We start from the raw sequence: 23596 nt of genomic DNA, 5'->3' as shown, positions 1-23596 counted from the left end.
ATAGGACTTTTGCATTGCAAAACATTCATAAGTTCAAAAACTTTACATTCAATGGGCTTTACATTTCAGTTTCATATCTGCAGACTCAGTTTATCAACAACCAAAGACAATTTCTAGAGGTGTGGCTCAAAAACAATGCTTTTTAAAATAAAAAGAATGGAAAAACATCTTATTGCAAGAATAAAAGTCCCAATGGAAAACTATAAAAGTGAGTCAGGAAAGATTTGTGGATTATACAGGGAATTTTGAATAACAGACAAAAGCTAACGTTCTTTGCCAAACTACCAGGCTTTGACCACCACACTGAATTCCGTAGGACTCTGTCTCCTAGCTGGACATGACTTTGCACATGCCCATAACATTATTCTAATGTTTTCATAAACTCTGGCAATTAACTGACATTAACACAGCCAATTTACAGGCCATCAACAAACACTTAAATGTGTGCTACCTTCTTCCTCGAAAGGTAATTTTTAAGGATAATGTCTCTCGTGGGGCCTCATGCTGTAGAGTTACACTGTGACTGTTTTTGTTGCTTGCTTGGGTTTTATTTATTTATTTATTAAGGGAGGGGAAGAGGTAATAGAAAGCAGATCTGACTAGGCTCAGGCAGAGGGGCAGGGAGAGTATCTACTAACCTAGAAACCACAGACTATAGAAAACTCATTATTACCTATACTCACCTAAAAACTATTAAAACTTAAACAGGTGGTAGAACAGTTCTCAAACGGTGAAAAAAAACAACATCATCTACAAATATAAAAATCAGAATAAAAAACATCAACTCCAATTACTAAAAGTTAATGATTCAGTGAAGTTTGACACAGCAAGAATTTTAATCACTGCAATGAATGGAGAAAGAGTTGCATTAAAACGTCATTGCATTTCTTCCTTTCTTTCACTGCTCCATCATCCTCAAAGACACTCTCCTCCTCCACATATTTCTAGCAGAAAGGGAATCAAGTGCAAATTAAGCGCTATACTGAAGGTAAAGGTATATACCTTTATATACAAAAGCAGCACCTACTTTCAAGCAATCTAATTGTATGTGCATATATGACTGCATACATTTCTTTACATGAAACTACAAATCTATTTAATGAAGTGCCACATCAGCTGGAGTGAACAGTGACATATCAAGCAATACTCCTTTCAGGGAATTTAACTTTTTATATCAGAAATTATTCACCAAAGCTGTTGCTGAAACTTCCACGACTTTATTCAGCAAAAGCTTTGGCATATGCTTGACTTTTAACAGGCACTGGTCAGCACTGCTGCTAAAGCAGATGTGTCTCTGCATACAGAGCAAGGGTTTTGGCTTGAAAAAGTACGATTCAAGTTACATTTCAAAGAAAAACAAGCTTTTTAAATCAACTGACTCCAGAAAACAAACTAAACCAAGCACATAGAAATGCTCTTCATAGTGTGAGCTGCACAGAGCAAACCCATCCCACCACATACTGCTGCCAAGTCATGTGTCCAATACCAGCCTCATGTTAGGCACCAGAGCCCATTCTGCTCACAAATGACTAAGCAAAGCCCAAGTTGGTCAGCTCAAACCTCCTCTTAGCTCGATGTAGGGGATTAAACATCTTCGCAAACCACATATCTCAAGGTCAGCCAAGAGGAAGGCTGCTGCTGCTGACTTTCTATTCACCTCCCAGATCTCACTCATTTCCTACCCACATTTTCCAACATGCTCCATCCTACCAGTCAATCTCCAATCAGTTAGAGGAGATATTGTCTGGAGTCATCAGACACCAACTTTGATCACATCTCCCAGATGGAATACCACCACTACCCAAAGTTTGATAGTTACTTTTGTCTCCAAGTAAAAGTCAAAAGGCCAGAGGCTCAGCCATGAGGAGGGAACCACAGCACTGCACACACTGCCTCTATCAACCATTTTTTCCTGCATGCTTAAGATAAGCAATAAATCACAGTCAAAATCCTAAAGCTGTGCAAAATAAGCCTTCTCCTACCAAATGCAGTCTGGTTCCATCAACATAAACCAGCTATACGAGCTCCAGACAGCCAGACTAGGATTTCCAAGTCCGCTTTGTGTAGGACTGCATCTCTGCAGTTCAGGATACTGTGCAGACATAGGTTGGGTCCCTCATACCAACCTTGCAACCCAAAGACTGAAGCAGGGAACAAGGAAAGGCAAGTCCAAAACTTAGGCCCTCCAAAGCTCATTTAAGTTCTCTCATCTATAAGCATGGGAATCTTATGGATACCTCATAGGAAATACAAGAATAAGCTCATCATTAGTACAATAACAATAGAGTGTAATCAAATAGGATAAAAGAACAAGTGAAAAAATATTGAAGTTATTCTGGCAGTATAGTCTTTTCAATCAGTAACACCTTAAGCCAGCAGTCTTTAGGAGCAGAATCAGACTACAGGTTAACAGGCACCTTGCCATAAACTGTATCAGTCACGCAATACTTCACTAAATGGTGACAGATTTCCACCCAATTCTGGCTCATGCCAAACAGCTGACCTACTTGCAAAACACCACCGAGTCTGCATGTTACCAGGGTAAGAAGATGTGTCAAACGCAGGCCTGTCTTCCTAGCTGCGTTAGAAGGAACAGAGAGGCTCAAAAGAGGCACAAGTCAAATTCCTTCATATTCTCTCATTATGATGGGCAGCTACATGCACAAAATACAAATGAGAGCTAAAAGAAAAATTAAGATCTTCTAACCTCCGATTTACTTAACACCAACTTTCAGATGTGTTTTCCTCCCTGTGTGGATTCCCATTCCTCCTCAACTTTTTTTTTTTTTTTCTCCAATGGACCTTCTTAAAGGACAAGCAACACCTGAAGAAGTCCCATAGGTACAGTTTGTATTTTTCATGCCTCACTGAAGTACTCCTGAATACACAGACTTCCCTTACCAACAAGCCTGTTCCCTCTGTATGTGGCCATGCTGGTTTTTCCCTGTTCTTCCATAGTGTGGAGGATCAACTTCCCTACTTATCTTAGCCCACTACCAACCCTCTTGTCAGTGCATAATCAATACAAACTGTGGGGCATGTGCAAACAGGACAGTTTAATGCAAACAGAATATGCTGAATTTATTTTGAAGAAAGGAGTTTTCTGCAATATTTCTCCAGAGGACTAGCTGGCATATCTGGCTAAGCATTAGAGTCTCCTCAAATGGCTGAGCATACATCTTCAGATCCTCAATTTGTGTATGTGACACCCTGGAGCTCTGCCACAACAGCCCTCCAGCTCATTTTCCACTCTGCTTTGATTGGAAGATGCAGATTTTAGAGGTTGAGCTCTGGGATACCATAACCCAGCCCGGCCTGGAAAACAGAAACATCTGAGACCACCTTATGTGAAGCACAACACATACTAAGACCTATGAACTATGATAGTAGGCTTTTTTTTTTTTTTTTTGTAAGCACAGAGCAAGATATTTGATGACTCTACAATGGACTGAACAGCAGCTGGAGCACATCAATGACTATGTGGATATTTTCTTGCCTGTGCCAGGCAGTCCCACCACCACGTCATGCCATGCCAGAGTGTGCCAAACTCCACTGGCCATCAGAGAGGAAATGGCAGCTCCATGCAATAGGGCAGGCTTCTCCAAGTAGGAGGCTGAGGATCTTGGTGTGAACTTTGGTGCTCTCGTAAGTAGGGACCATTGTAAAGTCAATCAACGCACTGTTTTTCCTTATTTGTGTTCTCAAAGATTGAAGGACTCTGATAGAAAAAGGTGATCTTCCTTTCTCTCCTATTCACTACACTTTTCCCCTTGTTTATCCTACCTGAGAGAGTATGTACACCTCTCCACTTCATCCCTCTAATAAAGGAGAGTATTAATCACATATATGGGAGGCAATGGGAGAAAAGACAAAAAAAAAGTATTAAATTTGACAGGCTCTCAGAGCAGCAGTGCCAGTGAAATGCATCATTAAGGTGAGTAATTTTCCTGTTTACTTCATCAGCTCTCCCCACCTCCCCCCCCCTTCCTCCCCACCTAAGATGTGGGCAGGACCCATCAAGGCAAAGCTTTGGAAGCGAGCAGCAGCGTCCCCAATTTCTACATAAACGCTGCAGGCCAAAGAGCAAAGGCAAGTTCCAACTGAGCCCTTGACAGTAATCAAGCACTGCGGCGCCTCTGGTCTTGTCTTGTGCATACCTTGCAAGTAGCATCATGTCTTCCCACTGATATTTCACTGGCAGCGCACACAGGCGCCTTGTTCCTTGGCTTCTATTTCAGAAAAAAGAAAGTCTTGAACACACATACACACACACGCCCCTGCCATTATACTTTGAGGGAGACTATTTCCCTCTAAATCTTCAGCGCACTGTAGGGCAGCCCTTTCAGAGCAGATTTATGAATTTGCAAAAACTCTTTTGTTTCCGTCAGAAAGGTTAGTGCAAGTCCCTTGCCAAAAGGGCATCGAGTTTTCTCTATTAACGTCCAGGAAACTTTTCTGAGTCAGATCTTATTACATTTGAAGCAAACTACAGGTACCAGCAAGTCTCTTCCATGATAACAGCCAGGGCCTGACCCATTTCCTGATCACATTACGCTCAATTTCCAGAATTACATCTATGCAAATATTGTTCTCCTGCTTGCAGAGCATTTCATTGATAATTAAAGTGAAAAGCCAACAAAGCTTTTCTGGCCAGGACAGACTAGCTGGCGAGCAAGGCAGCAAACCACCACGCAGCTGACAAGCAGGGCCACGTTTTCGTCTTCCTTATGAACGCTGCCTTACAAGAACCATCTTTCCCTCCTAGAGGAGGATACAGCATTCAAACAATCAAATCATTTCTGGAAGAGTCCTTGTATTTCCTGGATTTGCCAATCTGACAAGGTCCTATTAGGAAAGACAATCACATCTAACAGAGCCATTCAGTTTGATATGGAAAAAAAAAAGCTGTAGTAGATCTAGAAGAAACTAGATGATTAACACAAGAACAGCTCCAGTGTGCTCAGAATGGATGGAGGCTATGCCAAACTTATACACTTTCTATTCATACAATTCATTTCTGAGGATGAATGGTGAGCAAGCCAGAAAAAACACAGTAACTATCTTTTACCAGAATTTGGAAGGTAATGCTATCTGTATTTCATCCAGATCTTACTCTCCCAGCCCTTTCCTTCCATTCTCAATGACCTAGCTAAGCACAGTCTTGAGTCAACTGATGTGGTTTCTCCTCAGCCTGCTTTCAAAGTCAAGACATGATTCAGCAAGGTGTTTAAGCAGATGCCTACCTTTAAGGATGGGAGCAGCCTTGCTGACTCGAACAGAACCCAGCAGATTTCACAGGGAATATTCACGTGCTAGAGGTTATGCACTCACCAAGGTGCCTTACTGAACTGGGACCTTAATTTTCTTACATACCGTGGGAAAAGGTTTAAGAACCTCGTTCAGGCACACAGCAGCAGCACTGCTGCTGCCATTGACACTTCCCATGTCCAGAACACATCACCCACCCCTCACTCTGCTCATATTTTTGCTGTAGTAGTCGCTTTTCTAGGAGGAGTAACAAGCCCATCCCAGGCTTGGGGTATTCCTCCACCTTTTCTCATGCTCACCAGGAGCCCTGAAGCTATACAACCGCAGCAGTGCAGGGAAGAAAGTCATTCTGCAGAGTGAGATGCAAGCTGGGAAGGAGGTTTGTGATGAGTTCAGGAAATGTTACTAGCTGTGCTTCTTATCCCTCCTCAAAATCAAACTGAAGTTTTCCATCTCCTAGCACTAAGAAAAGGAGGAAAAAAAAACAACAAAAAAAGCACATACACAAGCCAAAGGGAGGGATACAATAACACATCACATGAGAAAAGAAAGGTTTAAACATAGCACAGATCGAATCCATTTTAGTAGAATACTAGGCTGCTTTATAGTTTCAGCAAAAAAGCATGGAGGTATAAAGTAAGTTTGAATAGTCCTGGATGCACTTTACAAGTCTACAGGTCTGCTAGATAAGCCTGCCAGGAATCATCTCCCAAATGCTCCTTGACAAAGTTACATATCTATAAATGATTGGAAGCAGCCTACAACAAATCTCTCAATATCTAGCAGATTGATTCATTTCACTTGGTAACTGAAGGATAATTATGTCTTCTGTATGACCTAATTGGAAACTTAATGAATGAATGTGGATTTAGATGCAAATCTTCATGACCACAAGTCTGAAGATGGCTTTCCAAGAGAAACACCAAACAGTTCTCTCTGTCCCTGCCAACTTCACCACCTTTATATACTGCTTTACTTACAAGATAAAAGTTCTGAGGAGTGCAAGCAATGGATGCTTTGTGAGAAGCCTTACTTCATTTAAAGCAAGGCTACTTCCCTGTCGCTCCCCACCACCTACCCCAAGCAGCCTTCATCAGTGGATACCAACTGGAACAGGAATAATTCCCTGGGAAACATTGTTTTAAAGTCAGATTTCCCCATAAGCCACACCCAATTAGGTAAACGAGGCTGTGTTTCCAAGTTTTTAGAATTCCAGCAGCTTTTCATGGATTTCAGTGTTTGGATTTCTTCTACCTTCCCACCGTAAGAGTGGCAATCTTGAGTTGAGCAGAACTAGAGAAGAGCCCCTTCCCTCCCACCTCCCGCTCCACCAAAAGGTGTAGAACAAGACAGAGTTGCAACATCAGAACAAGTTACTGGCTCACGTTGTCCAGCACTCCTGTTTTCCTTACAGCTCATACATGATGCATCAGAGAAAGGCACAAACCCTGGCAGAGACAGTATGTGCTGTTGTTCTGCGAAGTGCTGTGCAGATGAATCCCTGCTCTTGCAGAAAGCAGATTTCTGCCCTGAGCTTGTTACTGGCAACCTCTGACCTGCACCACTACAAACACGACAAAGGTAAGTCTCACCCAAACTAGGGAAGGTGGGGGAGTAGGAAGGGGACCACCACTGGCAAATCTTTTGCAGTGAAAATGTTTGAAGACAGTCAGCTGGTGCCAAACAAAGCAGGACTTTGAGCCTGCAGAACCAGACCAGTGACAGCTAAGTATCCCTCAAGGCCAATGACTACATAGAAGATGACCCCATTACACAGCTGGCATAGCTCAAAAGGCTCCTTTTGTTCACTGGCTTCACAACTGATCAGGAAAGAGGCCATAGAGGAACAACCAACTTGCCTTATGCTGTCTCACTGCAGGCAGCAAAGTGCCAAGATGCAATAAGGAACCTTATTAGGAACAGAAAGACATGACAACATGCACCACTAGGATACAACTATGCTAATACTAAGATAAGCAGCAGAATTATTGCCCCTAACATAACATACATGGGCCTCTGAATACAGTCTTGGATGAAGAGGAATTGCCTCAGTTCAGAAAAGCTTCAAGTCAGAGACAATGAAGAGGTAGAAGCTCAGGAAGCAGTGAGTACAGAAGAGAAGCAGCCCCATGACAGCACACCAACTGCCTGGTCCTGGAGGATAACAAGCAATAGAGGCCCATCTAGACTGTAACTGTTGCCACATACTTATTTAAATGCAATTTGTTTAATCTCAAGTCGGATTCAACCATCAAAGGCTCTCTTCTGCAGCACACTGACAGTTCACTCTAAATCTCTGTGTGTTTAATCCTTTAATTAGCCAACAAAAATGTGATCTCAATCCTTCCACCAACCTAAGCTAATTTTCTGCATGGAGCTTCCAACTCCGGTAGGTTACAGGTTTTACCTACTTGTGCAGCTAAGGGAGAAAAGAACACACACACTAACAAAAAAACCCACCACCATCCCCTACTCCATTCTCACACAGCCTAGTGTATGCTCATCCCTGTGCTGGCTCTCTATATAGTGAGCTCTTTGAAAAAAAAGTCTTGCAGAATGAAAAGAGCCCCTTTTCACACTGCACTAGTGGGCTGAGAGAAATAATTATATCATGCAATTCAGGGAAGGAGCTGGCAGAGGTTTGGTGTCTGATAAAAAGATGGCTGGAGAAACCTGGGGAAAACATAGTGCTTACACATGCGCACAATGTTAACAGAGAACTAAGCCAGCATTTGAGTAAGAGTCATTCCCAGAAGGTAAGCTTTGGCCACCTCCCCCCATTTTGGGATTTGAGCTCCAAAGCAAGCAAACAAAGCCCAGGATGGCCAACAATTTTGGAAGCTCTCTCCAAAAGAGGATTTTTCCACAGATGATTGAGCTCCTGAGCTATTGCTCAAGACCTTGTCATGGCAACCCAGTTCTGAAGAAAGAAAAGGATGATTTCGTGAGTCACCTGCCCATTGGGAAAGTCCTATTGAGATAACTTGGATTCTGTATCAGTCCTTTCATCCAGTCCAGTAGAGATAACAAGGCCTGAGAAGAACAAGAGGGCCACCTAAAGCCATCTAATACGAAACGCCCAAAGCACGGGGACGGAGCTACCATCTGCACCATGTGAACACAGCACTGAGCACCTCTATGTCAGGACACTCTGCAGGGTAAGCAAGTGCTCTCACTCTAGGCCCACTGCAAGCAAGCAAGCCCACACCAGAGCTGGCAGGACAAGCATCTCGGCATTTACTAACTCAGTGTGTGACATGCTGGGGAAAAGGGTTCAGAGGCACCCAGACTACTGCAGGGGACCCTCAGACTTCTAAGCCAAAGTTGCAATAGGCTAGAGTTAATAAACGTGGTGCACTGAGGTAGCAACGTGCACAAATGGCAGTTCCCTTTCTAGATGCAGCCTGCGAGGCCAGGGAACATGGCATGAACCCCAAGGCACTTCCTAGCATCGATGCCCACTTGCTAAGCACAGACAAACCCTAGGGAGGCTTTCTTGGTAGCCAACCAGGGAATACAGTGGAAAAGCAGTGCGGAAAATGACTAGGGGCTTGGCAAAGGCATGCAAGTACAGGGATAAGAGCGTCTTCTCTCTCATGAAGAGAGGCAGAATAGAATAGCCCTGTCTGTATCAAAGGGAGAGAGATGGTGATTCTGCATCCTACCGTTCCTTACTTTGCTTGTGCATTGCAGCCTCGAAGGGGATTAGCGCATAGTCAGAGCTGCCTGGCTTAAGCAAACACATTTGGCAAAGTCGAGGCAGGATCCAATGCAAAAAGTCAGTAGTTCACACTCCTCATTCTAATTTGGGGACTCCTGCAGCAGTAGCCTGCTAGTGTCAAGTGCTGGCAAAACACTACCCAGGTAGTTAGTTCAACAGCTCTGTCCAGGCAGAACAGAGCACCCCTTCAAATGGGTGCCCCTTCCCCTGAGGGCATCAGTAGGTTTTTAGAAGCACTGTTTTCAGCCCAAGTCAGTCCCCCCAGCTCCTTAGCAAGGAATCCAGCCCACATGACATGGAGAAGGATCTGAGCAACAGTTGCAGCACACCACAGACAACAGATCCCACAGATTCACACACATCCTGCACATTCAAACCTCTTCAGTTACATGTGCAAACCAGAAATACAGCAGCACTTGCATCTTGGAGCTCTGCTTAAAAAGTAATGGAAAGCTCAGTATTTAAACTGAATATAAGAACCTTTCTTACAAACCTCACTACTTCAGCTGCTACTGAGTCATACATACATAACTGTTCTGTGCTGCTGCTGGCCTGGAGAAAGAGACATTTCAAATGTACAGTTAAAAGTCAGCAGACAAGGTTCGCAAACTGCAGTTGCTAAACATCCATTCCATGCTTAGTCCTTACAGAAGACAGCAGATCAGAGTAGGTGGCAATGACCATTTGATTGTGAAGTCTTATTCTGATGTTCAGGCAGTCAAGCTGGTAACTGAATCTCTGCATATGCTCTTTGATCAACATCCTTCTACCGACAGTCCTCGGGGTGGGTCCTCAAAAGTGGTAAACTGTTACCAGATTTGCTCCAGGCCAAAAAATAGAGCTCATTTTGCAATTTTGCAGCACCAGGATAAGCTCCCCCTACTATCCTTTTTTTTTTTTTTTTTTTTTTTGGTTAAAGTATTCGACATTGCTCTGAAAGCAACTAATCAAATTATTAAAGTGCTTAAAAGTTTAATGAAGAAATCAAAGCTATTAAGCAAACATTCAAGCTTGATGTCTCTTTCCCTTCTTACCCACCCTTCCTCAATGCATTCAAAACCTCATTTTGCTGTGCTGCAACATGTTTGAACAGGTAGTGAGATACAAACAAGTCTTGGCCCCATCTCATACAGAATGGATTGGTTGCAGATGTTCTCCTGCAAGCTACATCTTGCCTCCTGCAAGAGCATTCATCTCCAAAACACATCATTTCACCTACTTTGCCTGAAGCCAGAACTCAAAGGTTATTTAATTTTTAATTTTATTTTTCTTTTTTTATTAACTCTAACATACCTACAGCTGTGCAAGCAAAACTCCATCTGGTTTTTCAAGGCACGATGAGGTGAGCTACTCACTTCAGATAAATGTAACCAAGTTGGGGCAGTAATCTTCCGCTCACCTATGCAGCAGCCAACAGCAATGTCAGGGGTGCAATAAAACAAAAAAAATGCTATATTTCAGAGAAGTCTGACATATTTCACTATCTCCTTAGGAGAAGTCAGACATGAGCTCATACAGTGGCAGGTGAGTCAGTGACGAGTCAGACGAGCTCCTTAATTAAGCTTTAGGGGTGGATGATCCCTCGAAGGTGTAATCAGATTGGTATGGCCAGTGGAAAAAGAATAAGAGAAAAAAGGTGGGAGAGAGGAAAAAAAAGACAAAAAGGCTGAGTTAACTGTCACACCCTTACTGATCTGTGCCAGGCTCGAGGCCGTGCATTGCACAGGACCGGAGAGCCCCAGCACGCAGCAACCCCTGAGGTCCCGCACCGCTCACTGGCTGCCATCGCTCGCCTGGGTGCTCAGCCCTGCTCCTCCCGGGAGCTCACACTGCCGACGTCCCCGGCCAGCAGGTTATGCTAAGGTCACCTCTGTGAACAGGCATGATCTGGGGTGCTCAAGGCAAAGCACATTGCCAGCGTGAGGCTTTCACAGGCAAGACGTTTGTTAACAGCAGCTCGGACCTGCAAGGCGAAGAGCAAAGAGCCATTCCAAAGCACTAACCAACAGAGCGAGCCTCAGCCACATTGTATATCAACCCTTAAAATACTACCAAGCAACCCCATTTAGGGGAAGAGACCCTACAAGTTCTAGTTTTATGGCACTTCCTCAAAATAACTTTCAAAACACAGAGTATCAACATATTAAAACAAAACAGCTCCATTAAACAAGATTGTGATCAGCAGCATGACTAACAGCATCAGAGCGCTTTGGGATCGTGACGTTGGGAGCACGCAACATGGAAAGGGTTGGGCCTTTCCCTCTCGCAAAAACCTTTGTCCCTGCAAATTCGACCCAGAACCTAGCTGGCTGGTGGAGCTGCTCTTCCCCTGCTGCGGTGCTCCTTCGTAGTGCCACCAACACCAGGGCCCTCTCACCTTCTGCCTTTTGCAGACATCAACCAGACATGCCCACAGAGAAAGAACTCGTCCTCCTCAGCCCTTACAAGGAGATATAACAAAGGAAGCCTGTAAAACTGATTCATCAGCAAAGTGCCACCCTAAAAGGGTTCTGAATAGAGATCAAATGTTTAAATTTGTTACAAAAACTCAGTTTTGAGGCAATCTGTCCATATTTATTTTTCTGAAGCTTTTATCTTTACAAAATTAACAGTGAAGCCTCTTCTAATGCTTTTCCAAGGGGCCTTACCACCTCTTTGTGGGCATCAGCTTTCTAAAGATTTTAGTAACAAATCTAAAATGGCTGACAGGTTTTGTAGGAATCCTGTTTACTCACAAGCCTACAAAAAAGTCAAAGACTGGCCAGAAAAAGTGACTAAGAATGAATAACGTGAGTGCTTTGCAGCAGAAGAGACAGGAAACAAGGAGCTCATCATAAAAGCAGTCACCACCTCACTGATTAATGAACAGATGTCATTTAGTGCTCGGTTGCCTGATGAACGTCTCACGGGAACACTTTTTCTCTCCCACCCATCGAGATGCTGACACCAAGAAGCAAATAGAGCAGCAGGCTGCCCTGCTGACAGCTTCTCAGGTGTCCTCTGAGCTTTACACCAATGTTTCTCTTCCTCATCCTTTTACTTCCACAAGCAGTAACCCCCTAGGAATCCTTCACCAACACAGATTTTCAGAGCAAGTTTTCCTACCTGACAAAGCTCTAAATCTGAAGCAGGGAAGTGACAACTCACCGGGGACTCGGGCAGTGTCTAGATGAGCTATATTTTACATCGGTAAAAAATTGGTTTGTAAAGTATTTTAGCATCGTGACAACAGTACCAAGAACAGCCCTGAAAGTTAAGCCACCTGGTATTGGATACAAAGCAGGGAGCAATCCTCAGACATCTCCTAGCAATCTGCACCAGGGGTCTGAGTGCTTTACTCCAAAGGATCATGCACAGCCAAACCATCCTGACTCTAAGGGTGGGCGTGCAGAGAGAAGCAGGGAGAAACGGAGGCAGAGGGAACAACTTGCACAATGCTACCCAGATTACATCTAAATCACAGGGCAGGAGCAGCTCCAAGGCTGGGCTTAGAGCCAAATCCGCTTCTCATCTCTGTTGCTCACTACTGGAGCATCTCTGGGCAACGCCGCTTCTCCTCCCCAGGGGGAAGCTGGTGCACCCCAGATGTGAGGGCATGCGACAAGATGTCCAAGCAGGAGAGGTGGCCTTGACTCCTGCCCCCGAGTCCCCTGCTTGAGCCCAGCCTGCAAGATAGTAACTTGACATCAAGCTCTTCCTTAGAGGCACCCCAGTGTTTCCTGTCTTGGGCACCAGGGAACCTGTGGGCAGCTGGAGTTGAGGAGCACTTTGGGCCTTACAATCCTCAGCATTAGAGCAGGCAGGAGCCCAGGTGGCAGTAGCATGGGCAACACAAGTCTGCCAGGGTCCAAGGCAGGTACCTGCTCACCAGGCTGCATTTAAGGAAGAAAACATAAGTGGTTAATTTGTACCAATGGATCAGAAAGCACTCCTTAAAATCCACAAGTCTTTTGCTCTCTTTAAGAAGAAATCACAAAATACACCTGATAAAACAAGGCAGAAATAGCAGCCCTCTTCTGTGGATGAGCTAAGCTTCACTCCAATGTTTAAAACGCTGTTTGAGACACCTGGAAGTGTAAAGTTTGGACCAATAGAAAGATACTGTTTCTCCACACAGGTCGCTTATAAGAGGACAAGTTCTCATCTGGGTTGCTATGCTGTTGTGTTTACAATAACAAATCTGACACACCTGTACAAAGCAAAACCTCACAAAGATTTCCACTGCATAATAAAGCTCATGATCTGCCTATACAGAAGCCATCCCTATGTAAGACTTCTTTTTTTTAAAGAAGAGAAAAAAAGGTGAGACATGACACTTCTTCATAGTGTATGTTGTGCCCACAGCCCGAGTTGAACCTTCAGGATACACAACATCACCAATGGCACACACAGAAAAAGGGGGCTTGCTTCAGCACACTGTCCCAAGTAAGCTATTAAGTCACTCAATTTTTGTACTTGAAGTTTGGGGCAGGTTGCTTGTTTGAAATAGCTTCAAATGAGGCTAAATTAACACAGTTTAAGTAAGCAAAAAGTTATACCATCCGACAACAGGGCAAATTGGCAAGACTTTAGGAAACTCTTCCTGCCCAGGAATGGGCTGCCTCCCTTCTGGCCCAGCTTGCTGTGACCTTTGGAAACTTACGGAGGCAACTCTTCAGATGCCTTCCTCGAGACCTGCAGGGCCTCTCTGCAATTTGCACACCTAGCACTTAGGAAAACCATGAGAGCTCAACAGCTTTTAGAAACCAGTCTAGACTCTGCTGAACTCTTACCCCCACCCCCCTCCCCCCAAAAAAATCTTACCGCTTTGGAAATTTTGGCATTTCTGGCATGTTTCCCTTTCTCTAAAATGGCAACTACGCTCCTGATTTGCTTACCAAGCAAAGGTGTTTGCCGATTAGGGAAGTAATGTTTGTGCAGCATGTTAAATCTTCAAAGTACTACATTAATCCTACATGTTGTTCTTAGCAGAAGCCAATTTTTAGCTAAGAGGAGGGAAAAAAAATGCAAAGGCAATTTAAATAGTGACCCTCCCCTACTTTAAGATGTTCACTCATCTCACATCATCAACTATTCTTATCTGTAAATGTTTTTTTTAACCCTGCCTTCTCATAGTTCTCAAAAACCACAAGTCTCATTGAGCTTTTATTTGAAAAATGGCTTCTTTCCAGGCTGTGGCTGTTTCTTGTAAAGTTAATTCCTTTGGTAATACTGCTGGAGGCACATTGGTATGTTTGGTGTGTATGTGCATGTATACATATATATTTTCCCCCTTTTCACACGGTGTTGTTTTATATCTGTGTAGTGAAAGATATCTAATCCAGGATTAGGATTCTCTTTATTCCTTTCTCATGAAAGTAGGTGGTGCTTCTTTATGTAAGCTGAGTTGATGAAAATTACGTTTAATAACACTTTCTCCCCACATAGACAGAAAAAAAATCTAATTAGGAGAATAATTTTCGTTACCAAAGATGACTCTCAGACTTAATTCTTTCATTTTTAAAGGAAAAAATCGGGAAAAGAACTTGGGCAACTTATGCCAGCCTGGGGAAAGGGCATTTCTAATGCCAGTGCAGTACAACCCATCCCCATAGTTACTTTCTCCATCCTATTAAGTCGATTCCTCATTTCTCATATTTTGCATTTGCAGATCCAGAGATGCCTGTAGCAATGTCCAACTGGTCTCCTGTTACTTTGGGAGAGGATCGGTACAAGTGTAGTGACCAAGATATTAAATCCTGCTTGAAAGAAAAAGATGTTCACACCATCAATTTACATCTGAACACACCAACAGTCACATCCAAATGACTCCATAGGAAAGAGCCCCTCCATCCCATCAGCACCTGTTGGCTCCTGCAACCTTACAGAGAAGCCAGAATCTTATGTTAGGCTCCTGAAGTTAGATGCACGAAACCACTGCATAAAGACACATAAAGTCAACATGTTTGAATAGCAGAGCACATGCACAGCAAGTCTGAGACCAAATTTTCTCCCCAGTGCCTGCACATATCACTGTTATCAGAAAGTACTTCCCTTCTAATCCTCCTCTGGGTAGTGCAATCTATACCTTGAACTTGGTTTGTGCCACAACACTGCTGTCATTACTGAGGGCACTATTCTATATCATGCAACTAAGCATATCAAAACTTACCCTATCTGAACTGTTGTCATTGTGATAACTATACTGCCTAGATAGGATTTACAAAGCAATCAAATCAAACAAACAAAATACAACTATGAAAAGGAAAGACCCAGCTCGCATTAATAAGTTTTTTGGGGAACTATGGTACAGATCTTTAGCTGCTTTGAAAAAATAACAGAAAAAGATAACTGCTAGTAAAAACAAAATATACATGACAATGAGATTAGGTTAAAAAAAAAGCACAATTACATTTTAATGGGAACCTAATGCCCTCAGATCTCCTTCTACCCAAGCATAAAAGCCAAAATAGAATTCACCAGGCCCCTCCTGAACTGGTTCTCACAGGTGAACTGGTTCTTCCCAGCTTCACTTGCTTGAAAACATTTCCCTGCCGTGAGAAAGGCACCTCCTTCAAAGACAACAAGACTGGCTGCTCTCTTTCCAGGTAGCTGACCTAGGACAAGCTGCATATATCTCAAGGAAATCCACAGCCGTAATATCAGGGCTTAGACTATCACAGAGAAGGAAATACACTTGACAGGCTCTTCAGCCAGGAGAGCACAATCACAACCTCTCAACGCGTGAGAACTGTCATGACGATCAAAGCACGTCCAGTCTCCCTGGCTGCTCTGCTCGGGCAAGAGGAACATTTGAAAAACATCTTCTGAGGAAGTCACAAGCAGGAGAGAGCTCGGGCAGGCAAGTACAGCTGCAAAGAACTTAAGGAAGCTCCTTCTTACCACTTCACACCTGGGAGAAAGGCCCTAAAGTGGAAACACCTGCCCTGCTCAGAGCAGGGCCGAGCCAAGCACTCGGCTCACCCCATTGCCTCAGCTCTCACAGCCTACTGCTTGTGCAGCCACAGGCCACAACGCCAATTCCTCCCCTTCTGCCTTCTTCCTGCCAGTTTGCCCTGTCCCTCAGGATTCCTCAGGAAGTTCCCTTCCAAGCTCCTGCTGTAAGAAGGGAAGTTTGCACAAGCCAAGTTAACTTTGCCGAGCAGGTAGCTGGGCTGAAGAGAGAACCTATGTTTAAAGCCACAAAACGATCAGCAAAACGTCTGCATGATGACAGAGTCCAGCATTCCTAGCAAGGTCAGGAACTTTGCCACTAAAGAGTCTCTCTTAGGTGGACATTTGCAGCTGCTCTGTACAAAGAGCTGAAGTCTGGATTTTCTGTCTAGGCACCTCCAAGAAGAGGGAAATTCAAAGTCCTGAAACAAGACCTCTTCCATTCTCCTTTCCCCAAAAGCCCTAAAATTAACATGCAAAGAAGTTAGAGAGCTCTAATCGCATTAACCAGCAGACAACCAGACTGTGCAAATACTGTAGTAGCTGAAGAATGACAAAGCTGAGATTTCTCATGAGCACCTAATGATACTTGCCATCTAAATTCCCTGGGAAAGGGCCACTAGTCTTTATAAAACATCTCACATATGTAGACAGATGATTAACAAGACTCCCATCCTTCAAGCATAATACTGGACATTGCCATTGTTATCAAAACAATGGACTATTTGTAGAGATCTGATTATTTTATTTAAGAGAACACTAAACACATAATTAAAGACTGTTAAAGTGATGTATGCATCTAATTGCCCTCTCACTGCTCCACTTACGCCTATGCCACTATGTGTGAAGTCCTCAAAATCATTTTATACAGAGGAAGAATAAAACATTTCCTGATTTTACCAGATGGCTCAGGACACTGAATGCATCTAACAAATTGAATCAACTGGAAATAAAGAACCTGGCATAATCCAGCCAGACATTTGTATTCCTGATGACACAAAAACTTATTGCTAGTGTGGACTAATTTAGCTGCATTACTTTCGCCTTTATTAAAATATAACCTTTTCAAATACACTTTCCCCAACCAGCACAATCTATTTGCTGGCCTTTTTTGCATGTTGCACAGTTATCTAGCTTTGCTAGAAAGAAGCTGGAATCTGAACAGTTTCACACCGCTTTAGATATAGCTCAGTTTATGAAGAACACGAGTGGAATCCGACTACCTGCTTGGAGGATGGATTCCAGTTTTGCAGAGCTCTGTTTCATAACTAAGCAATGTGAGGACCAACCCTAGCCCTCTTCAGCTCCAGGCTACTGCAGGGCATGAGAAAAAAAAGAAAAAAAAAAAGCTCAACTAGAGTATTGCCTACACTGGAATTATGCAAGTCTCAAAGGGCTGGGTATCTTTCTCCAGCAGAATACAGTATTTGCAAATAAATTTCAGTTTTCTTTTAAATCCTGAAAGTTATTTCTGCCCTCTTTTTCCTTTGCCCTTGTGACTACCAAGAAAAGCTTTAAAAGAGTTATTAGATGCACCCTAAAGGCTCAAAAACCCAGGGAAAAATAAGAAGAACCTGTTTGTCTTTTTTAAAGAGTCCCATGACTTATACGGTGGTATCTTGCTTATGGGGATGGGTGGAGCCGATTCATTTTTTGATAGCTCCAGTTTGGCAGTAATGTTAACTTTTACTTACCTTGACATACAACTTATTTTTTTTATTAATAAAAAAATCTTTCCTGCTGCAATCATGCTCTTCCCTATGTAACAGGTTCTGCTGGTGACAGGTGATTGCCAAATCTTTTTTAGGGGAAAAGGCTGTGCATTTATTTATTTATTTGGACTCAGAGTGGGTGGGGAGATCTGCACACAGCTTCTGCAGAGGAAAGTCTCGGGTGGAACACCCATGAAATGGCTTGTTTTGTGCTGCCACAAAAATGGGAGGAGATACTGCAAGCTGAGGTACATGGGAATGCTCTCAGAGGAAATATCCCACAATAAATGACACTTGATTCAGGATATGTTGTTACTTCACCCAATTCATATGGCTCCTCACTGAGCCTTAATGACCTCCTCTCTCATCATTACAGGATGATAGCTACTGCTTCCTTCACAGCTTGGTTTTCAAGAATGTTTTATTGTAACATGAGCTCCTTGTCCCAGTGTGCATGCCAGAAACTTTTTCAATTTAAATTGTCAAGGCTTTTGTTTTTAAACACTCAGTAGAGTTTCAATTGTTAGAGATCTTCATTCTGAAAAGACTGATTAACCTGCTTATATTCTTACTTGTGTTCTCAGGTCATTAATTAAAAATATCATCAAGGATGCTTATAAAGTCCTCTGCAATCCAATCTCAATTTGTCATCATTAATTAGTTCAACATTGCATACAAATGAAGAGCTAACCTGATTAGACAGCATGTTTTACTGGAATTCCTACTTAGGGTCATGAAGGACTTCAGAGAGAAAATTTGCAATATTTTCAAAGTGAATTGCTCATACATATGAAATCACCCTCACCCTAGCAGCAAACATCGTTTCTCTCTGCAATTTTTGGTCAATTTTCTTTTAATTAAGAGCCCATCACAGAGCTGAATGGGGAAGCAACCATGCCAGACACTCATGTCCCTCTAACTTACTGCATGCAGATGTTGCTGATCAGGTAGTAGCTGCCCTCCACCGACCCAGGGAAGTAAACCTGCCCCACAGAACGAGTCCAGAGAACTTGGAGAATATATATATATATATTTTTCAGAAAAAAAGATAATTTTATGACTATCCTACCTAATTTCTAATTTCTCCTCCCTTTTTAATTTCTCCCTCCAAAACATGCAAATTGGGAGCAATATGCACAAAATAAATAAAAAGTCTGAAGCATCACACAGCTCTACAATCTTCCCTTCAGAGCAACTGCTGCTTTTTCATGAGAAAACTGAGTCTTCTCACCAAGCCCACAGCCTTCGCTCCCATGACCTAATCTGCCATGACTCAGACTCAAAAAAGCTCAGAGGTTGCTGCAGTTTAAGCACCCCGTCAGCCAGGACACCAGATCTACCCGCACCTACCAACTGCCCCAACACCACAAGGTGGGTCAGCCTAGCTAATTCACTCCCTAACAAGAAAAAGTGAGATGCAGGGAGCTTCCTTCCTTAATACTGTTGTACTGGGGAACAGCAAGAGAAAAGAACTAAGAATCAAGGCTTTCAAGTTTTGGACTCTTAATAAGGGTGGAGCCATCTAGTAATTAAACTTTTAATAGGTCACTGCAGTGGAAGAAACCCTTCCAGTTAGGTAAGTTCCTAATCCATCATTTAGAGAGGGGAAAAAAAAAAAAAAAAAAAAAAAAAAAAAGACAAGACAGGCATTAATCAAAGCATATGAAATCACACGGTGGGGGGAAGTGAGCAACTCAAAGAACTTGCTCTTGCTGAGACAATGGGGCAATCGCTCCTTCTTTCATCATTTTGCACATTTCCACATTTCTTGGGACAGCAGCAGGAAAGAGCCTTCCCGTCCTTCTCCGCCCACCCCACTGATAAAGTTGTTCAATGCACATTATCAACTGCTCCAAAGCCCATGTGAAATGAGTTGGTGGATTAATTAGCAGAAGGGCAGAGCTCTGAAGAGAAAGGTGCTGTGGCACAAAACACATGGATTGAAGGTCCCCAGCGAGCACGGCCAGGCTGCCAGCAGCCACGATGGACACACGTTGGCTCCACGTGCAAGGAGCCCACCTGGATCACAGGGCTCTGTGCAGCACAGGGATATCTGATCCATCCGGGGCTGTGCTTGCCCCTCGGTGACTGCTGTGCTCTTTGCAAGGTAGTTCCCCTACTAACACACGCTGATTAATCCCTAGAAAGGTTTACACAGCAACACAGAGGACATCATCTCTGCAGCACAGTTCATGTCAGGGTAAGATAACATGATGAGGACAAGCTACATCTGCTTTCCCCTTGGCTGCACACTGTTGGTGACTGCAAAATGCCAACCCACGGGGCCAGGGAGCGGCTTGCAAGCTTTAATCTTGCAGGTACCTCCCTCTTTCTCAGCTCTCCTGAAAAAGAGTCATTAAATACATTCAATACCCCAAAGATCACTTTCTATAGCTGAAAAAACAGCATCAAACACCGAGGTCCCTACAACTACCTTGTGCAATCCCTTGTAACACATGTATCAAAAGAGAACATCTTTTTACATCTCCTTCAAAGGACTCCCAAGTGCACACTGCAAAAATCTCTGGGCAACATTTTCCTGCTCTGAGAAATGGAAAACAGACCAACTATTTCCTTAAAGGGAAAATGAAAATAAGTACGACACATAGTGCAGGTAGAGAAACCTGGGCATGAAAACTCATAGAAATTAAAAGACACTGTTCCCAAAAAAAAAAAAAAAAAAAAAAAAAAAAAGGAAAATACATTTCCATGTTACTTAAAGATCACTCATGCTATTATGCGTGAGCAAATGGAAGATTTCTTCTTGAATGGACATAACATTTTTACTCTGTAGATTAAGACTACAGTTGCCAGATAAATAACAACAATGATTTACTGTCATACAACATCTATTTCCATCTGGACAATAAAAAGAATTGCACAGGTTCTACTACTTCTCTGTTATGTAGTGGCTTGAAGTTTTTATAGCATTAATCAATCCCTGGTAAACTGTATTTAAACTTGAGATCAAAGCTGTTCTGTATATTTAAGGAAGAAAAGAAAAAAACATAAATTCACTATTTTAATGCACTTAGCTTCTGGTAAAGCATATCTTTTCCGTTCTATAAAAACAGAATCAGTGCTCTTAGGCAGCCTGAGTTCTGAAGATGGAAGTGGTAGAAACTGGTGGGATAGCTGTGACACCCATTCAAAACTATTCACAAGAAAACTTTGACTGAAAGAAAACAAAACAGCAGTTCTTAATATGTCAATGCTACAACTTGAGTTTATGCTTTAAGAGTCACTACATCTCAAAAAAATGTTACAAAAAAATTCCCATACTGTTTCTTCCACTGAGGAAGTAAGACTGGTTTATTCAATTAATTATCAGGAACAGCAGGGACACAGCACAGCAGGGGTGACTGATAATGCCTAATTTAGGCATTTAGCTCTAGTCTTATATGAGCATGTGTAGGTCAAAACTAATTCTCCTCATTGACTACACAGGGAAATTGCCCATAGTGAGATGATTCACAGCACCTACAGTGCCTCAAGCAGATGACAGTAAATGGAGAATATCAATATTCTCCAACTCCAATCATCTCTAATCTAGAGCCTGAAAAACTATAGGGCATATGGTTCTTGTAGCCCAAGACACAGCACCACTGACGCCTACATCATGAACAGTCAAGTTATCACCACTAAAACTGGCCTTCAAGTTTCAAACTTTTTATGTTTTTTGACACAGAAAAGACTACACTGACAAGTAGATCATTGCCTTAATAAAAAAAATAAAAACAGTTGAAACAAAACACATGCAAGTATCCCAGGACTGACATCCCTGGGGTGCCCCACCAGCTGCAAGAGGAGTAGGACGTGGTGAGAGGAAACCTGGCTCCACAAGCCAGCACAAGGAGCACCACCACACTCTGCACCTCCGCCCTGCTCTGTCAGCACAGCCCTTTGCACCAACCCAAACCACGTGTATTCAAGAAAATGGAGCAGTGTTGAATCTGTTCTTATTCCTGCTCAGTGCTTTGCTCCAGCACATCTGCCAGGCACACAGGAGAGCCACCATTTCATCATGCAGACACTCTACTTGACTGCCTTTTTGCAGGACACTTTATTCACCTGGGATTTAGTGAAATTATTAAAGGTTAAATTCCCACCACACCCTCCTGAAGCAGCCAAGAAACACTCCTGCACATAACATGTAACACACTAAGGAAGACACAGGCTACTCTGTTCTTGCACAAGCCGAATACTATATCGCATCTATTGGCCTTGGGACTGAAGCTGCACCCTTACCGTCCACGTTGCTGACTTGGCTGTGCTGGACTGTTGAAATGATACATCGAAGCTGTGAGGTCCCGGGTAGTCTGTGTTGGAAGGGATCGCTGGGGAGGGCGAGAGGGCATCGAAAGTGGAGCTGGGCTGGGCGTAGGGCGACGGTGCCGTGACGCTGTTCTGCGCGTGCTCCGTGTTGTAGGGGCTGGTGGAGGAAGAGCCGTTCTGGATCTGCTGGTCCATGCTGTTCAGGAGCCCCAGGTTCGTGTACTGCGGCTGGAGGCAGAGATGCACAGAAGCGTTACCAAAGTGCTGTCAGCACAGGCTGGCTCGCGGTGCCATGACAGGGCCTTCCCCGTGCGGGACATAGAGCACCGTCCCAGCACCACCTTACACGTTTCATTCAAACAATCAGGAGACTAGCCAAAACACACACCCCATCTTACACAGGTGCTGTAAGTAAAACCAAAGTGCTTCTCACAGTCAGCAGACAAGATAGGAAGAGAGCATCTAATGAGCGTGATTAGCAGGAGTCACCTTGAGGAAAAAGGCAACTTGTGTCTAGCAACAACTTCAGACCCAGACTTTTTTTTTTTTTTTTTGAGGGATTGCTATAACCCAAATAATAAGAAAAAAACACATTGGATTCATTACAGATCAACTGGCTCTCAATTGCATAAGGCTATGCAGTCTGACAGTCTTGGACTCTACCCAGAGACTGTTCTTCCTCTTGCAGATCCAACCCAACCACCAACATTGCTATTTAGAAGCTCTTAGTACCTGCACAGAAGTCACCAACTGAACTGTCAGACACTTGGGAGATGAGGTTTATAGCCCTCAATCAGGTCTGTATACTGTACTTGGGTTCACAGCAGAGAGGACCTTTCCACAGACATAAACAGAGCAGCTGCAGAGCTTATAGCATTTACACAAAAAGTCAAGGCTGTGCCCCAAAAGTAGCCTCCCAGTATAGCTGACATGAAACAACTGAAGGCATCAAAAGAGACTAGAGAATGAGGTAGGTTAAAGCAAAGATTGAATCATGGAGAAGTTACAGCAAGTCACTTGCATGAGCCTTTGAATTCTACATGCAGCCCCTGTCCCCCAGCTCAGAGATGACAGGGGAATTTAAAGGTCAAAGAAACACAATAAGAATGACCAAAAACCATCTGAGGTCTGGCAATCACTGCAGTTGTGCAATGGTCAAGTAGACTAAGACTTTCTAGCCTGCAAAAGTGACAATGAGAAGAAAGAAAGAATTTATGCACTTATGTGTTCAAGTGAGTGTATAGGAAATGATTATTCATACTCTCCTAACAGAAGAAAGAGGGAACAACAAAACATCATTAGCAGGATGTTGATTTCAAGACACACACATAATAGTTTTTTCGTACGGCTCATAGTTAAAAATGGGAACTTATGACACACAAGGCTGGCAATACTAAAAGTCTATATATGCTCAAAAAAAAAAAAAAACAAATAGCACTGAGTTCACAGGAGAAAAGTCCATCAAGACAACAACTTTGATTTTCAAACTGTGTTTTGGGAACAGTTTCCTCTAGGGAAGCAGTTGCACAATCATCACGCTTTTATTCCTCTGACAAGCCCAACTGAGACAGGACAGTGGGCAAGCAGCACACTTGACTGTGCCAGGTACACAGACTCTCACCTTGAACTTATCTGAAGGCGGGCACCATCTGTGTCCAGTTTATAGAGGGTAGCACACAAACAGCTT

General features: G+C 43.2%; 1 protein-coding gene across 3 annotated transcripts in view; it reads right to left on the bottom strand.

Annotated features, from left to right (window-relative positions):
• TP63 (tumor protein p63) overlaps positions 1-23596 on the bottom strand; it is a 103726-nt gene that overhangs the window by 27335 nt on the left and 52795 nt on the right. For all 3 annotated transcript variants that reach the window (XM_010222665.2, XM_088525540.1, XM_088525541.1), the window contains one exon: positions 21883-22137. In XM_010222665.2, the coding sequence (XP_010220967.1) occupies positions 21883-22137 (255 nt within the window). The remainder of the gene's footprint in view (positions 1-21882; positions 22138-23596) is intronic.

This window comes from Tinamus guttatus, unplaced genomic scaffold (genome assembly GCF_059628265.1).
Source record: "Tinamus guttatus ecotype Peru unplaced genomic scaffold, ASM5962826v1 Tinamus_guttatus_pri_ptg000227l, whole genome shotgun sequence".
In the NCBI taxonomy this organism is placed as follows: domain Eukaryota; kingdom Metazoa; phylum Chordata; class Aves; order Tinamiformes; family Tinamidae; genus Tinamus; species Tinamus guttatus.
Note: the sequence above shows the minus strand (reverse complement) of the source record. Positions and strands in the feature narration are given on the sequence as shown.